Raw genomic sequence first — 14,565 nt, 5'->3', positions numbered from 1 at the left:
AGCCCCCGCTGCCTCCCCTGCCCTTGACTCCCACCTCCAGTTTGACTCTGCCCCACTCATTGGACTGTGACTGTCGCTTTCCATCTAGAAATAATACCCTCTCAATGTATCTACCTTCAGACTGTGTGTCTGGACCCTGTTTGTACCAGAGGGAATGCACGTGCTCCTCAATTTTTCCCACTTCGATGCAGAGTCTTGTCACCACAATTACCTGTCAATATATTCTTTAGAAGACACACTTATCGGTGAGTGGATTTTCACATTGTCAAATGGACACTAGTGCTAGGAGGACTTAATGGGGCCTGGTTACAATATGTCTGGCCCTGAGGCGTCTATAAGTACCACACTTCCTGTCTCCAATTTTGAGACTTAGAATTGACAGTGGAAAGGAACAAAATCTGAGCCTGTGTGAGGGCTGTAAGGGCCACAGTACAATTCACTTACAGCATCTGCTGCCCACGGAAACAGGCTTCCTAGACTCATTTGCCAGACCTGGAGCCCATCATGAGTAAAATGTAGACATACAGCAGTGCCTCTTGGGGCCTCCCGGGCAGCATGCTGCTCTCCTAAGCCTGAAAATGACCCTTGCCTGCCTCGTCCAGTTCAGAAGGAAGCACCAACAGAGAGCCACGAGGAGGAGATAAAGGCTACTTATACAAGAAACAGATGGAGGAGTGTTTCTGTGGTTCTAAACCTGCCCACCCCCTCCCTCCCCCAGGAGACACTTAGCAATGTCTTAGAAGCATTTTTGGTTATCACAACGCGAGGGAATGTTACTGGCATCCAGTGGGTAGAGGCCAGGATTGCTGCAAAACATCCTACAATGTGCAGGACAGCCGGAACACCGAGAACGTTCCAGTTCAAAATGTCAGTAGTGCCGAGGTTGAGAAAGCCTGATTTAGACAAGCCTGCACTATCACGAAAGTTCAGTTCCCCATAAGTCTTTTCATGGGTGCTGTTTTCTAGGCTCTGAACCAAAACTCTTCATTCTTATGTTGCAGGGAAATTCTGTGGGAACAGCCTGGCTTCATCGGTTCTTGTTGGCTCCAACGCTATAAGGCTGAGGTTCATCTCTGATGCCACAGATTATGCTGTTGGGTTTAATCTCACGTATAAAGCTCTTAAACCAAACTACCTTCCTGGTAAAACCGTTTATTCTTATCACACACTATGCATTCCTTTTGCAGAAATTGAGGACCCATAGGAATGAGATGAGGGGTAGGGAGCCCCCCACCCAAGGCCCACTGAGCTCCATAGCAGAGAGGAGCTCAAGGCAAGTGAGATGCAGGTGCAGGGGCTCCTTCTGCAGTCCTGCTAAAGCGTGTTTATTGCCTACCCAAGTGAGCTGAGAGGGCCTGATGAGTTCTCGAGAACCAGTGCGCAGACCTCCCCCTTCTTGATGGCTCTGCCTTAAGAGTCAGTTCAGACATCACTTGTGGGAGACACAAGGGGGAAAACAAAGACGATCCCTCTGTGCGCGGTGATGCCATTGTTTGGACGTTCTCCCTTGTGTTGCAGAGTCAGGCTGCAGCTCCTTAACTATCCTTTTTTGAAGAAGGCCTCATACAGAGTCTTCACTATCCTGAAGACTACAGCAACATGGCCAGCTGCAACTGGGTTTTTCAAGCCCCCAAACATCACCTCGTTAAGGTACTGACCCTGGTTACCCTTACTTTGCTGAGGATCTCCAGAGAATCGCTCACATAAACACCATGAGGGCAGACGTTTTATCTGATGTATCTGCTGCTCTATCCCTAGTACCTAGAACCCAGCACCTGGCACACAAGTTTCTTGATAAATATTATTGATACTGGTTGACTAACAGACTAGCCTATTCTCTACTGTAACTACCCACACTTACCGCTAGGTGGCAACTGTGTGCTTTACATTTTGTTGAAATGTGGCCTTAATCTTTGTACCAGGTAACTTGTTTCATCAGTGTCTAGTCCTTTCTAGAAACAAGCATTTCTTCCTTATTAATTAAACTGCTAACAAAACAGTTTGTGGAGAGTGGATAACAAAAGTATAGTGCAGAACAGTTTCAGGGACTGGCACAAGGTATAGCAGGAGGAGTGGTGGAAGGTGAGGCTGAGGTGGAAGTATGGAGGGCTTTGAATGTCAGGATACAGAGTGTATTCAGCCTTTGATTCGCGGTGTTTGTGGCCATTTGTGTGTTTGTTCAGTTAACACTAGTGGGCCATCTGCAGAAATGCCTTCAGGTAGATGACACTGCAGTCAGGGTGAGGTTGGAATTAGGCATTATTTAGAAGTCTTTCTCTTAAAATAATAATTGAAAGCAAGAGAGTATATGGAGACAAAGTAAACTATAAAATAACGGGTAAGGAGTAAGGGTGAACAAGACCTCAAAGTTCTTGTGTATTTAAGAGGCCAAAAGAGATCTGAGACCCAGGAATAGAACCAAATTGGTGCAGTGTTATGACAGTCCAGAGAATGAAGCCTTTAATTCAAAACACAAAACAAAACAAACAAACAAACAAAAAGGTATGGCCAATAGGTTGGATTTCCCACAGCAAGTTAAAGTTTAAAGAGAAAGAGGACTCCCTCCCTCCCTTCCTCCCTTCCTCCCTTCCTCCCTCCCTCCCTCCCTCCCTCCCTCCCTCCCTCCCTCCCTTCCTCCCTTCCTCCCTTCCTTCCTTCCTTCCTTCCATTCTCTCTCTCTTTCTTGATAGATCTTGATCTCCTTCCTTCTTTCTCTCTTCCTTCTGCAGAGAAACCATTGTACAGCTCTGAAACCTTTTGTTCTACTCAAATGTGCTTTTAAATGTTAACAAAGTAAAGAGACAAAACTTTTTTAAAAAATAAAGAGAGGGAGGACTAAGCACCCGTTATACAGTCCCCACCTCATCCCCCAATAAAAAGGTAGAAGAGTTGGGATGGACAATTGAACAGTAGAGAGGAGGTGGGGGAGGTGTCATCTGAAAGGTCAGGTGAAATCAGATGTTAGGTGCAGAAACAAGATCACACAGGAGAAGGAGACACGGAGTAAGTGAGACAAGTGTAGCTGTTGTCTTTCTAAAAGTTTCTGAAACCCAAACAGAGTCAAGGCAGACAGTTCAGGACGAAGCAGGATTAAGGGAAACTGTTACTGACAGAGGAGAAAATCTTAAGTATGAGCGTACGCCTGGAAGGAGGAAGAAGACAAAATTTAGTTGAAAATCTGAACATATCAGAGCTAGAAGTGATTCAAAAGCATCTATGCAATAAAATACACTGAGTGCTGTGCATCCGTGAAAAGATGCACTCACACTCGGCCAGTGACAGCATCATCCTGCAGGACCCATCCGGGACGGTTGTTTGTAAGTTGGTAGGACAAGTCGTAACTATGTGCACACCATTTGACTCGAAGAGAAAAGGGTCTTTTTAAAATTATTATTATTATTCATAAATTTTATTTCTCTACAAGTTATGTTTACCAACTTCAAACATTTTAAATTCTAAATTTTAAATATTATTGATATTAAAGGAACAGGTATATCTGACTTTTAGAAATATTTTAAGTTTTCTTGTAAGTTATTTATTATAGGCATTCTAGATCCCCTGTGATGGAAATTTCTGGTTTAAAAAAGATTTATGGGGACTTCCCTGGTGACGCAGTGGTTGAGAGTCTGCCTGCCGATGCAGGGGACACGGGTTCGTGCCCTGGTCCAGGAAGATCCCACATGCCGCGGAGCGGCTGGGCCCGTGAGCCATGGCCACTGAGCCTGCGCGTCCGGAGCCTGTGCTCCGCAACGGGAGAGGCCCGCGTATCACAAAACAACAACAACAAACAAACAAACAAACAAAAAGATTTATGTAATTTTCCTCCTTAAAACCCTTTCCATAAGACACAATGGTCAGAGTAACCAAAAAGGGTCTATTTCCAGAAAGTATCCCAGTAAGGGTTTAAGAAATGTTTGAACGGATCCTGTTTCTGACACGTCTCCTTCTCCCCATGTCTCGTTCACCATGAATCATCCTTTCCCTCCACTTCTGTCCTAGCTGCGCAGGCCTGTGTCTTTTGCCAAGTGCTCGGGCTCCATTGAATCCGCATCATTTGTGCATAAAATATCTAAGCTGCTACCTCATCATTTCTGTCTCCCACTGCTCCTCTCAATTAGTCAGGGCTATCAGATTGCTCAAATGTTGTTCTTTGCTGTTTCTTTGCTCCTCCAAGGAGGGAACTGGGGAGCTCAAATATTTGCACGTTTCCCCACCCTTCTATTCAGCCTGTAATTGGGTGCTTAGATGTTTCAGAGGGTTTGGGAGCCTGTGGTTTAGCATCATTTCCTAAGTCATATAACCCACTCATGAATGCCCCATTACATTTCTCATCTAAGGTCATGCTGTAGAGCAAGTTGAACAATCCAAATTCCTCTCCTTGATCAAAATGAGGTAATGCATTCATATTGTTTACTCTGGATGTAACATGGAGTCTTCTCAGCTTTCCTTTCAGAACCTGGAAGTAGAAGAAAGTGGAGAGTGCACTTCCAACTATGTGAGCATGCACAGGGATGTAGAAAGGAAGAAAGAAATAGGTTTGTGTTCCCTGGGAGCCTCGGCTTCCCTGGTTTGCATTTGGACCCAGTCCTTCTTGGGACTCCTTTTAGGGAATGTGGCTCAATGTTCCTTCATTCCCCTGCACCATCTCCATCACTTCCTATGCTCTCACCACCTCTCCTCCTTCTCCACCATCAGGGGCAGGAAGAGCTTCAGGGAGAATCAAAGAAGAACGATTTGATCAGAAAATGTGGAAGGCTCACAATGAACTAGGGGTCAGAGGGGAAAGTGACATTGAAATAAGCCCTGTGGCTGGAACAACTTCCCTTAGTGGCATTCCCAGTGGGAGTGTTTGGGAGATAAACAGAATTGAAATGTTGATGGGGTTAAATACACAGTACAAAGGAGCACTCTGCCTTTCTATTTTGGAAATGAATTGTGACTTACACTGGAAAGGTTTATTTCTTAACAGTTACCTGAAGGACAATTGTTTTCTTCTATCCAATGCCACGTCTGTTTGCTGGGCCCTTGACCATGTCATGCCGGGGCTGGGCTTGAACCAGCTCGACTGTGTGGCTTTGTTGTCCCCACCCCTGTGGTGAGCATCTCCAGGGTGATGTCCATCAGCTTCCAGTCCGATGAAAACATGACCTTCAGAGGCTTCCAGGCTACAGTCTCCTTCGTTCCTAAAACAGGTAAGAAGATTGAGGCACCAACTCCTCAGGTCTCAAGTCTCATCCTCCTGCCGTGGTAAAAAGGGCAGCATTTAGAGACCAGCATGGATATAATCAACTCATGATTCACTGAATCTGTGAATCCTGAACCACTGCTCCTGGGGAAATTCAGAGTTAGGGGCCTCTCAGCCTCTGCTTTTATGTGGGTTTCTGTTTCAAGTCACCTTATTTAATATACATTGCTGATTCATTAACACTGAACTCATGGTCAATACCACTGTAACTCACGCCTGAACAAAGCTTATCCATCACGTGTATTTTCTCTGTAAGGCACAACCCAGACTTTTTGCCCTTAGGAACACTAGATGGCACTTCAGCACTATGTTTAGGGCCATTGCGAACAGCAAAATCACCAACAAAAAGCCCCAAAATGTAAAAAGCAAAACAAAAAGTGGCGCTAACAGACCACAGGAAGGACGCTTGTTTATAGTATGAGAGCTGAAACGAGGCAGAGTGTGGCCTCACTAGACCTCAGCCAGGACACGTGATCAAGTGACTCAAATTTTCCACTGCTCTGCACATGTCCATGAATGACCGTGAAAGCACCATGAGTATTGGTTTTGAGTTAACAAATGTTAGCGAGTAGGTGAATTCAAAAATACAGAATCCGTGAAGAATGAAGATCAGCTGTATGTCTGAATCTTGGCCTGTCCTTACTAGAAGTGTGATCTAAGTGTCATCTAGGATTCATCCTCCTCAGTCTTACAACGGGAGAATAATACATGCCTGGTAAAGATGTAGTGAGGCTTAAGTCAGATGATGTGTATCTGGCCACAAGCAAGTGTGTGTGTGTGACACACAAGAGAGGCTCAGAAATGTGAAATATCTTCACCGACCCCTAGTCCCTAGACACTTGAAGGCACAGCTTCCTTCCAAGCTCTCACACCCCATGAGCACTCTGTCCAAATCCTACGAAGCCAGTTATTGGCTTCTCAAGTTGTTCATTCTTATTGGGCGGTAAACAGCTGCTTATGGGAAAGCCAGGTCATAGTTAAAATTCTCCACTTTCCAGTTCAAATACCCATAGAGTCTAACTGACTGAGATGTTCCAGAATTCTAACAATAATAATTTTCTGATAAGTCCCAAACATTGGCCTTGTTTGTGTGAACTGAGCAGTTGTATTATGCTTATACCCAGATTTTAACATCTCCGGATTAGAGAATGAATCAGTGTTTCTGGAGACACGGAATGTACTACCTGAAGAATCCAGTGCTTCTGGTAAGCTGTTTTGGAGAATGTCACTACCAGAAGTATACAGATTTTATTACTCTCGGTTCAACCAAGAACCCCAAAAAGATATATTGGAGTTTTAACCTCCAGTACCTAAGGTCACATTCTGTGACCTTTTTTGGAGATAGGGTGTTTACAAAGGCAAGCAAGTTAAAATGCTGTCATTAGTGTGGGCCCTAATCCAGTATGACTGGTGTCCTTATAAAAGGGGAAATTTGGAGAGAGACGCACACACGGAGAACATCATACGGACATGAAGGCAGAGATAGGAGTGATACATCATGTATGAACCAAAGAATGCTAAAGATTGCCAGCAAACCACCAGAAGCTAGAGGAGAGGCATGGAGTGGATTCTCCATCACCACCCTCAGGAGGGATCGACCTGCCCAACACCTTGATCCTGGACCTCGAGGCTCTGGAACTGTGACACAATACATTTTTGTCTTCTAAGCCACCCTGTTTGTGATATTTTGTTACAGCCTGCCTAGCAAGCTAATACACCAGGAATTGACGTACACGATTGTAGGAGCTGACTAAGCAAGTCAGTCCATAAGGCAAGCAGGCAGAAAGGGAAGGTCACAGGACCCTGGAATTCCACAGGCATGGGCTGAGGCCATTCTCCACAAGCAGAATTTCTTCTCTCTCTGGGGGAAGCTTCCACACTGCTTTCAAGGCCTTTCCAACTAATGACGTCAGGCCCACCCAGATGATCCAGAATGATCTTCCTTACTTAAAGTCAGTGATGAGGGACTTTCATTACATCTGCAAAATCCCTTCATAGCAACATCTAGACTAACGTTTGATTGAATAACCGGGAGCTGTAACCTGGCCAAGTTGCCGCATCACAAAAGCCATCACATAGAGCTGGAAGGGATGTGGTCACTGTCCCTTTTGCTCAAAGCAACCCCGAAATATTTTCAGTCACAGAATCAAAATTCCCGTCTTGAGTGATTCATTCAGTAGGGATGGCTAAATAGTGTGCCAGATTGTGGTCTCACAAGAGCCATCCGCTGGAAAAGAAGTGAGTGAACCGCTGTGTCTTCACATTGGTGAGCATTGAGGAGCGCTGGGCTTTCTCTTTTCCTTGTTTCCTCCGTGGCATCCACTGACAAGGAAGCTTTCAGAGTTTGCCATGTTGATCGTTTGTCAAGAGAAAGATCAAGCACCTAATTTTTAATTATTTAAAAAATTTTTTAGTTTTATAAATTATCTGACACTTAGAACACAAAGTAATAGAGAGTGTAGAAGAGGAGTATTCCTTTTAATGAGGAGGGATAGAAGCCGTCTGAGTCTTTTTGTTGTGGCTTCTTGGACCTCAGGATGCATATATATCCTGGGTAGAAACTTTGTAAAGTGTGTCTGCGGTGGTTCGTGTTCTTGGCCACCAGGGGGCGATATATTCAGCAGAGCCATTTCTCTCAGTACCTGCCAAGGAGTCTCATTACAACACTTGGCTAGATTTATTGGTCATTTTATCCCACAGCACCTACCATAGTGCCCAGAACACAGGCGATGCCACATAAATATTTGATGAATAAAACTAAATAATCCAGAAATAGCTCCTGGTGTAAAAGCTCAACAAGAGGAATTTTCCTGATTCCCTCTCCCTGAACTCACACCTACTTTAGGGCCTTCTTCCCTTATACAAGTACACATAAAAACTTAAGGACAAGAACAGGAATTTACATGTGTCCTGTTTTAAATAGCACACCTACCCTGGATTCCTTAAATCATTCAGTAAGTAATTTTGTCCTTCCTTCGCTTTTTATTTTGAAATTTTGCAAATCTACAGAACAGATGGAAGAATAATACAATGAACACCTGTTTATCCTTCACCTATATTCCTCAGTTGTTGACAACCCATCACACTGGCTTGATACTGATTTGGTGTCCTCTCTGGACAAATCTCTGTACCAGAGACCAGGGAGTGGGGGAGGTAGGATACAAAGAGGAACAGGATAGGTACTAACCTATATTCGAGGGATTTATATCCTAATAATGAAGCTTATATGTACAGATAGAGAGTAGATTTATGTAAAACTAAGAGCCTTCAAGACTAATATATGGTGTTAGATGTCAGGATAGCAGTTATGCTTTGCAGGAGCAGTGACTGGACTGGGCTCCTGAAGTGTCTTCTGAGATTCTGCTAGTCTGTTTCTTGATCTGGGTTCTGGTTGTACTTCTTGGAATAACATTCAAAGTATTTTATTGCTTGAGTATTTTTCTGTGTGTATACTTTAATAAAATTGACAACAAAAGGGGAAATGTGCACAGAAAAACACAATACAAGAAAATACTGAAATAACTTCGGAGGTGATTAGGACACCGGTGTTTGACTGGGGCCCACAAAGATAAATAGGAAGTCAACATTATTCCCAACACTGTGAGGAACCCTGGGATGGTTTTGACTAGGGGAGTGACATGATCAAAACAAGCGCTCTTTGGTGGTTAATTTGGGAGTGGGAGGAGGACGGGGAAAGCTGAACCCCAGGGAGAGTAGTCCAGGTGAGCAATGTTGAAGACCCAAGCCCAAAGGTAGGAGGTGGATGCAAGATATTTTGTGAATATAGAATCTAAAGTGTTTGGTGACTAGATAATTGAGGCAAAAAAGAGGGGGAAGTCAAGGGTGGGCTTGATGTTTTACTCTTGGGTGAAACATCCATTTCTTTCTCTCTCTATATGTATATATATATAAATCTCTCTAGAATACAATAAGCATTTCTCATTATTCCCAGGTGTCTATTAGAGTTTCCAGCACGAGGGAGATGCTCAGACCTGGACTTGACGGTGAGGAGGACCCATGGGTAACGAACTTGTGCCTTCTTGGCCCCCTTCCAGGTGGGCTCTGTGGAGCCACTTCCCCTCCCACTTCCAGATCCCTTTCCAGCCAGACTGTGGGAGGCAGGAGGCCGCAGTCAGCCCTTGGTCATAGCAGGTCAGTGTGCAGATTGCCACCAGGCATCTCTGGGAAACCTGGGTAGCCACCCGTGCTCATTGCTTCACCAATATGTAAGTACACCCAGGGAGTGGAACATGGTGAGAGCTCGTGGTTTAAGTTGGCTGATCATTAATTCTTCATCTGCCACCTCTGACATCCATCAGGGTCTGCTTCTGCTTCCCCGTTCAACCACCATCATGGGCAATCCACCTCCCCAGCGAGAACTTGAGTTCCTTGAGTGCTCAGGAAATTTCTACCCCCTCACCTTGAGTTTCTAGTATATTTTAATTAAACATGAGGCTGGTTGTTGGATAGAGATACACTTATTTTATCATATCTTCGTTCCTAGGATTTTTAAATCAGAAATGAATATTGAATTTTGTGAAATACTTTGAGCATCTGTTGAAATGATTGATTCTCTCCTTTGACTTATTAGTATATTAAATCTGTATTAATAGATTTCCTAACATTCCTACATCCCTGAATCCCACTTAGACATGGTACATTCGTCTTTCAATGTACTGCTGGGCTCTGTTACTAATATTTCACTTAGATTTTTGCATTAACATTCATGACTGAAATTGACTTATAGCGGAGATTCTCGAAATGTGATCTGGAGACCGCTGGGGATCTCCAAGATCCTTTTAGGGGAGACCCCCTAAAAGATCAAAACGATTTCATAGTAATACTAAGACATTATTATCCCCTTTTACTCTCATTCACTCACCAGTATGCAATAGAGTTTTCCAGGGACTATATAACATGTGATATCTCAACAGATTGCGTGTAAAAAGCAGATAGGAAATCCCATCTGTCTTCTGTTTAGCCAGACATTAAATGGTTTTGAAAAAATGTGAAACAATGCCAATCTTATTTAAAGTTTTTATTTTCGAAGATGTAGTTACTTAAATACATGTCATTTATGTATTAACTTAATGGTTTTATTATGGTTATCTTAATAAATACATAATCTAAAAAACTTTTGCTTTAAGTTCTAGTATGTTAACTATTGGTAAATATTACTCACATAAACAAAAGCTCTTTAGGATTTTCAGTGACTTTTTTCAAAGTGTAAAGATGTCCTGAGACCCAAAATTTGAGAACCGCTGGCTATAGTTTTCTTTTTGTCGTCTGCCTCCGTCAGACTTTGGTATCAGTGCTCTTCATGAAAAGAACTCGAGAGCTCTCCGTTTATTTTTTTAATTGAGGTATAATTGACATGTAACATATTAGTTTCAGGTGTACAATAAAATGATTTGATATTTGTATTTTTGCTAAATGATCGCTGCAGTAAGCGTAGTCATCTTCCACCACCATGCACAGTTACAATTGGTTTTCCTTGTGATGAGAATTTTTAAGATCTACTCTCAGCAACTTTCTCTTAGAGCTTTCCTTCTTTTCTTTTTCCTTCTGTATGCTTTGCATAAATTTATAACGGGGGAATAATAACTAATGATGTCATGTGATTACATATACTAAACATCTTGTTTTGTTCCTTCCTTGTTACTGGTTTTTAGGTTTAAAATTTTCACCTTCGCTCAATTTTGGCAATTTATAATCTCCTAGTGATAGCTATAACACTCAGATTTTCCTACTAATGGCTTTGTGCTGTGCAAAACATTTCCTTATATACTTTTGTGATCTTTTCTACTTTTCCAATTTTGTATATTTTTAAAATCTTAAAAAAAAATTAGACTAGCTAGTATGATCATTTTATAGAAATTTTATTTTTATTTTAGAAAACAGTTAATTTTGGTAATGGCCCTGTTTTTCTGGCTGCACCCTATTGAGTCACTTCAGCTGACCCAGACAGGCAGGCTGACCGGGACCGGGCACCGTGACTCTGAGATCTTTCCTGCAGATGATGGGCAGGCACAGCTATAACCCATGTGGACACTAGAATGCAACTGCGAGACTTGTTTATGTTCCCCTTAGAGCTCTTTTTTTTTTTTTAATTGTTATTTACTTTTCTCCATTTTTTTTAACATCTTTATTGGAGTATAATTTCTTTACAATGGTGTGTTAGTTTCTGCCTTATAACAAAGTGAATCAGCTATACATATACATATATCCCCATATCTCTTCCCTCTTGCATCTCCCTCCCTCCCACCCTCCCTATCCCACCCCTCTAGGCGGTCACAAAGCACCGAGCTGATCTCCCTGTGCTATGTGGCTGCTTCCCACTAGCTACCGATTTTACGTTTGGTAGTGTATATATGTCCGTGCCACTCTCTCACTTCATCCCAGCTTACCTTTCCCCCTCCCCGTGTCCTCGAGTCCATTCTCTACGTCTGTGTCTTTATTCCTGTCCTGCCCCTAGGTTCTTCAGAACCTTTTTTTTTTAGATTCTATATATATGTGTTAGCATACGGTATTTGTTTTTCTCTTTCTGACTTACTTCACTCTGTATGACAGACTCTAGGTCCATCAAACTCACTACAAATAACTCAGTTTTGTTTCTTTTGATGGCTGAGTAATATTCCATTGTATATATGTGCCACATCTTCTTTATCTATTCACCTGTCGATGGACACTTAGGTTGCTTCCATGTCCTGGCTATTATAAATAGAGCTGCAGTGAACATTGTGGTACATTATGTGGTACATAATTTTTGAATTATGGTTTTCTCAGGGTATATGCCCAGTAGTGGGATTTCTGGGTTGTATGGTATTTCTATTTTTAGTTTTTTAAGGAACCTCCATACTGTTCTCCATAGTGGCTGTATCAATTTACATTCTCACCCACAGTGCAAGAGGGTTCCCTTTTGTCCACACCCTCTCCAGCATTTATTGTTTGCAGATTTTTTTTTTTTTTTTTTTTTTTTTGCAGATTTTTTTGATGGTTGCCATTCTGACTGGTGTGAGGTGATACCTCATTGTAGCTTTGATTTGCATTTCTCTAATGATTAGTGATGTTGAGCATCCTTTCATGTGTTTGTTGGCAATCTGTATATCTTCTTTGGAAAAATGTCTATTTAGATCTTCTGCCCATTTTTGGATTGGGTTGTTTGTTTTTTGATATTGAGTTGCATAAGCTGCTTGTAGATTTTGGAGATTAATCCGTTGTCAGTTGCTTCATTTGTAGATATTTTCTCCCATTCTGAGGATTGTCTTTTCTTCTTGTTTATGTTTTCCTTTGCTGTGCAAAAGCTTTTAAGTTTCATTAGGTCCCATTTATTTTTGTTTTTATTTCCATTTGTCTAGGAGGTGGGTCAGAAAGGATCCTGCTGTGATATATGTCATAGAGTGTTCTGCCTATGTTTTCCTCTAAGAATTTTATAGGGTCTGGCCTTACATTTAGGTCTTTAATCCATTTTGGGTTTATTTTTGCGCATGGTGTTAGGGAGTGTTCTAATTTCATTCGTTTACATGTAGCTGTCCAGTTTTCCCAGCACCACTTATTGAAGAGACTGTCTTTTTTCCATTGTATATTCTTGCCTCCTTTATCAAAAGTAAGGTGACCATATATGCATGGGTTTATCTCTGGGCTTTCTATCCTGTTCCATTGATCTATGTTTCTGTTTTTGTGCCAGTACCATACTGTCTTGATTACTGTAGCTTTTAGTGTAGTCTGAAGTCAGGGAGCCTGATTCCTGTAGCTCCGTTTTTCTTTCTCAAGATTGCTTTGGCTATTCGGGGTCTTTTGTGTTTCCATACAAATTGTGAAATTTTTTGTGCTAGTTTTGTGAAACATGCCATTGGTACTTTGATAGGGATTACATTGAATCTGTAGTTTGCTTTCGGTAGTATAGTCATTTTCACAGTGTTGATTCTTCCACTCCATGAATATGGTATACCTCTCCATCTATCTGTATCATCTTTAATTTCTTTCATCAGTGTCTTATAGTTTTTTGCATACAGGTCTTTTGTCTCCTTAGATAGGTTTATTCCTAGATATTTTATTCTTTTTGTTGCAATGGTAAATGGGAGTGTTTCCTTAATTTCTCTTTCAGATTTTTATCATTAGTGTATAGGAATGCAAATGTTTTCTGTGCATTAATTTTGTATCCTGCTACTTTACCAAATTCATTGATTAGCTCTAGTAGTTTTCTGGTAACATCTTTAGGATTCTCTATGTATAGTATCATGTCATCTGCAAACGGTGACAGCTTTACTTCTTCTTTTCCGGTTCGAATTCCTTTTATTTCCTTTTCTTCTCTGATTGCTGTGGCTGAAACTTCCAAAACTGTGTTGAATAATAGCTGTGAGAGTGGACAACCTTGACTTGTTCCTGATCTTAGAGGAAATGGTTTCAGTTTTTCACCATTGAGAATGATGTTGGCTATGGCTTTGTCAGATATAGCCTTTATTATATTGAGATAAGTTCCCTCTGTGCCTACTTTATGGAGGGTTTTTATCATAAGTGGGTGTTGAATTTTGTCAAAAACTTTTACTGCATCTGTTGAGATGATCATATGGTTTTTCTCCTTCAATTTGTTAATATGGTGTATCACATTGATTGATTTACATATATTGAAGAATCCTTGCATTCCTGGGATAAACCCCACTTGATCATGGTGTATGATCCTTTTAATGTGCTGTTGGATTCTGTTTGCTAGTATTTTGTTGAGGATTTTATATTCATAAGTGATGTTGGCCTGTAATTTTGTTTCTTGTGACATCTTTGTCTGGTTTTGGTATCAGGGTGATGGTGGCCTTGTAGAATGAGTTTGGGAGTGTTCCTCCCTCTGCTATATTTTGGAAGTGTTTGAGAAGGGTAGGTGTTAGCGCTTCTCTAAACGTTTGATAGAATTCACCTGTGAATCCATCTGGTCCTGGGCTTTTGTTTGTTGGAAGATTTTTAATCACAGTTTCAATTTCAGTGCTTGTGATTGGTCTGTTTATATTTTCTATTTTTTCCTGGTACAGTCTCAGAAGGTTGTGCCTTTGTAAGAATTTGTCCATTTCTTCCAGGTTGCCCATTTTATCGACAAATAGTTGCTTGTAGTAACCTCTCATTATCCTTTGTATTTCTGCAGTGTAAGTTGTTACTTCCCCTTTTTCATTTCTAATTCTATTGATTTGAGTCTTCTCCCTTTTTTTCTTAATGAGTCTGGCTAATGGTTTATCAATTTTGTTTATCTTCTCAAAGAACCAGCTTTTAGTTTTATTGATCTTTGTTATTGTTTCCTTCATTTATTTCTGATCTGATCTTTATGATTTCTT

General features: G+C 41.5%; 1 protein-coding gene across 1 annotated transcript in view; it reads left to right on the top strand.

Annotated features, from left to right (window-relative positions):
• Positions 1-9,253, top strand: part of OVCH2 (ovochymase 2) — an 83,767-nt gene extending 74,514 nt beyond the window's left edge. Inside the window, 8 exon segments of the mRNA XM_029207215.1 lie at positions 121-245; positions 1,002-1,142; positions 1,519-1,547; positions 1,549-1,650; positions 4,442-4,535; positions 5,061-5,192; positions 6,370-6,450; positions 9,198-9,253. Of these exon segments, the coding sequence (XP_029063048.1) occupies positions 121-245; positions 1,002-1,142; positions 1,519-1,547; positions 1,549-1,650; positions 4,442-4,535; positions 5,061-5,192; positions 6,370-6,450; positions 9,198-9,208 (715 nt within the window). The 3' untranslated portion in view covers positions 9,209-9,253.
• Positions 9,254-14,565: the final 5,312 nt, after the last annotated feature.

The sequence above is a fragment of the Monodon monoceros genome, unplaced genomic scaffold (assembly GCF_005190385.1).
Source record: "Monodon monoceros isolate NGI ecotype Baffin Bay Population unplaced genomic scaffold, NGI_Narwhal_1 Super_Scaffold_7, whole genome shotgun sequence".
Lineage (NCBI taxonomy): Eukaryota > Metazoa > Chordata > Mammalia > Artiodactyla > Monodontidae > Monodon > Monodon monoceros.
This window is presented reverse-complemented; position numbering and strand designations above follow the sequence as displayed.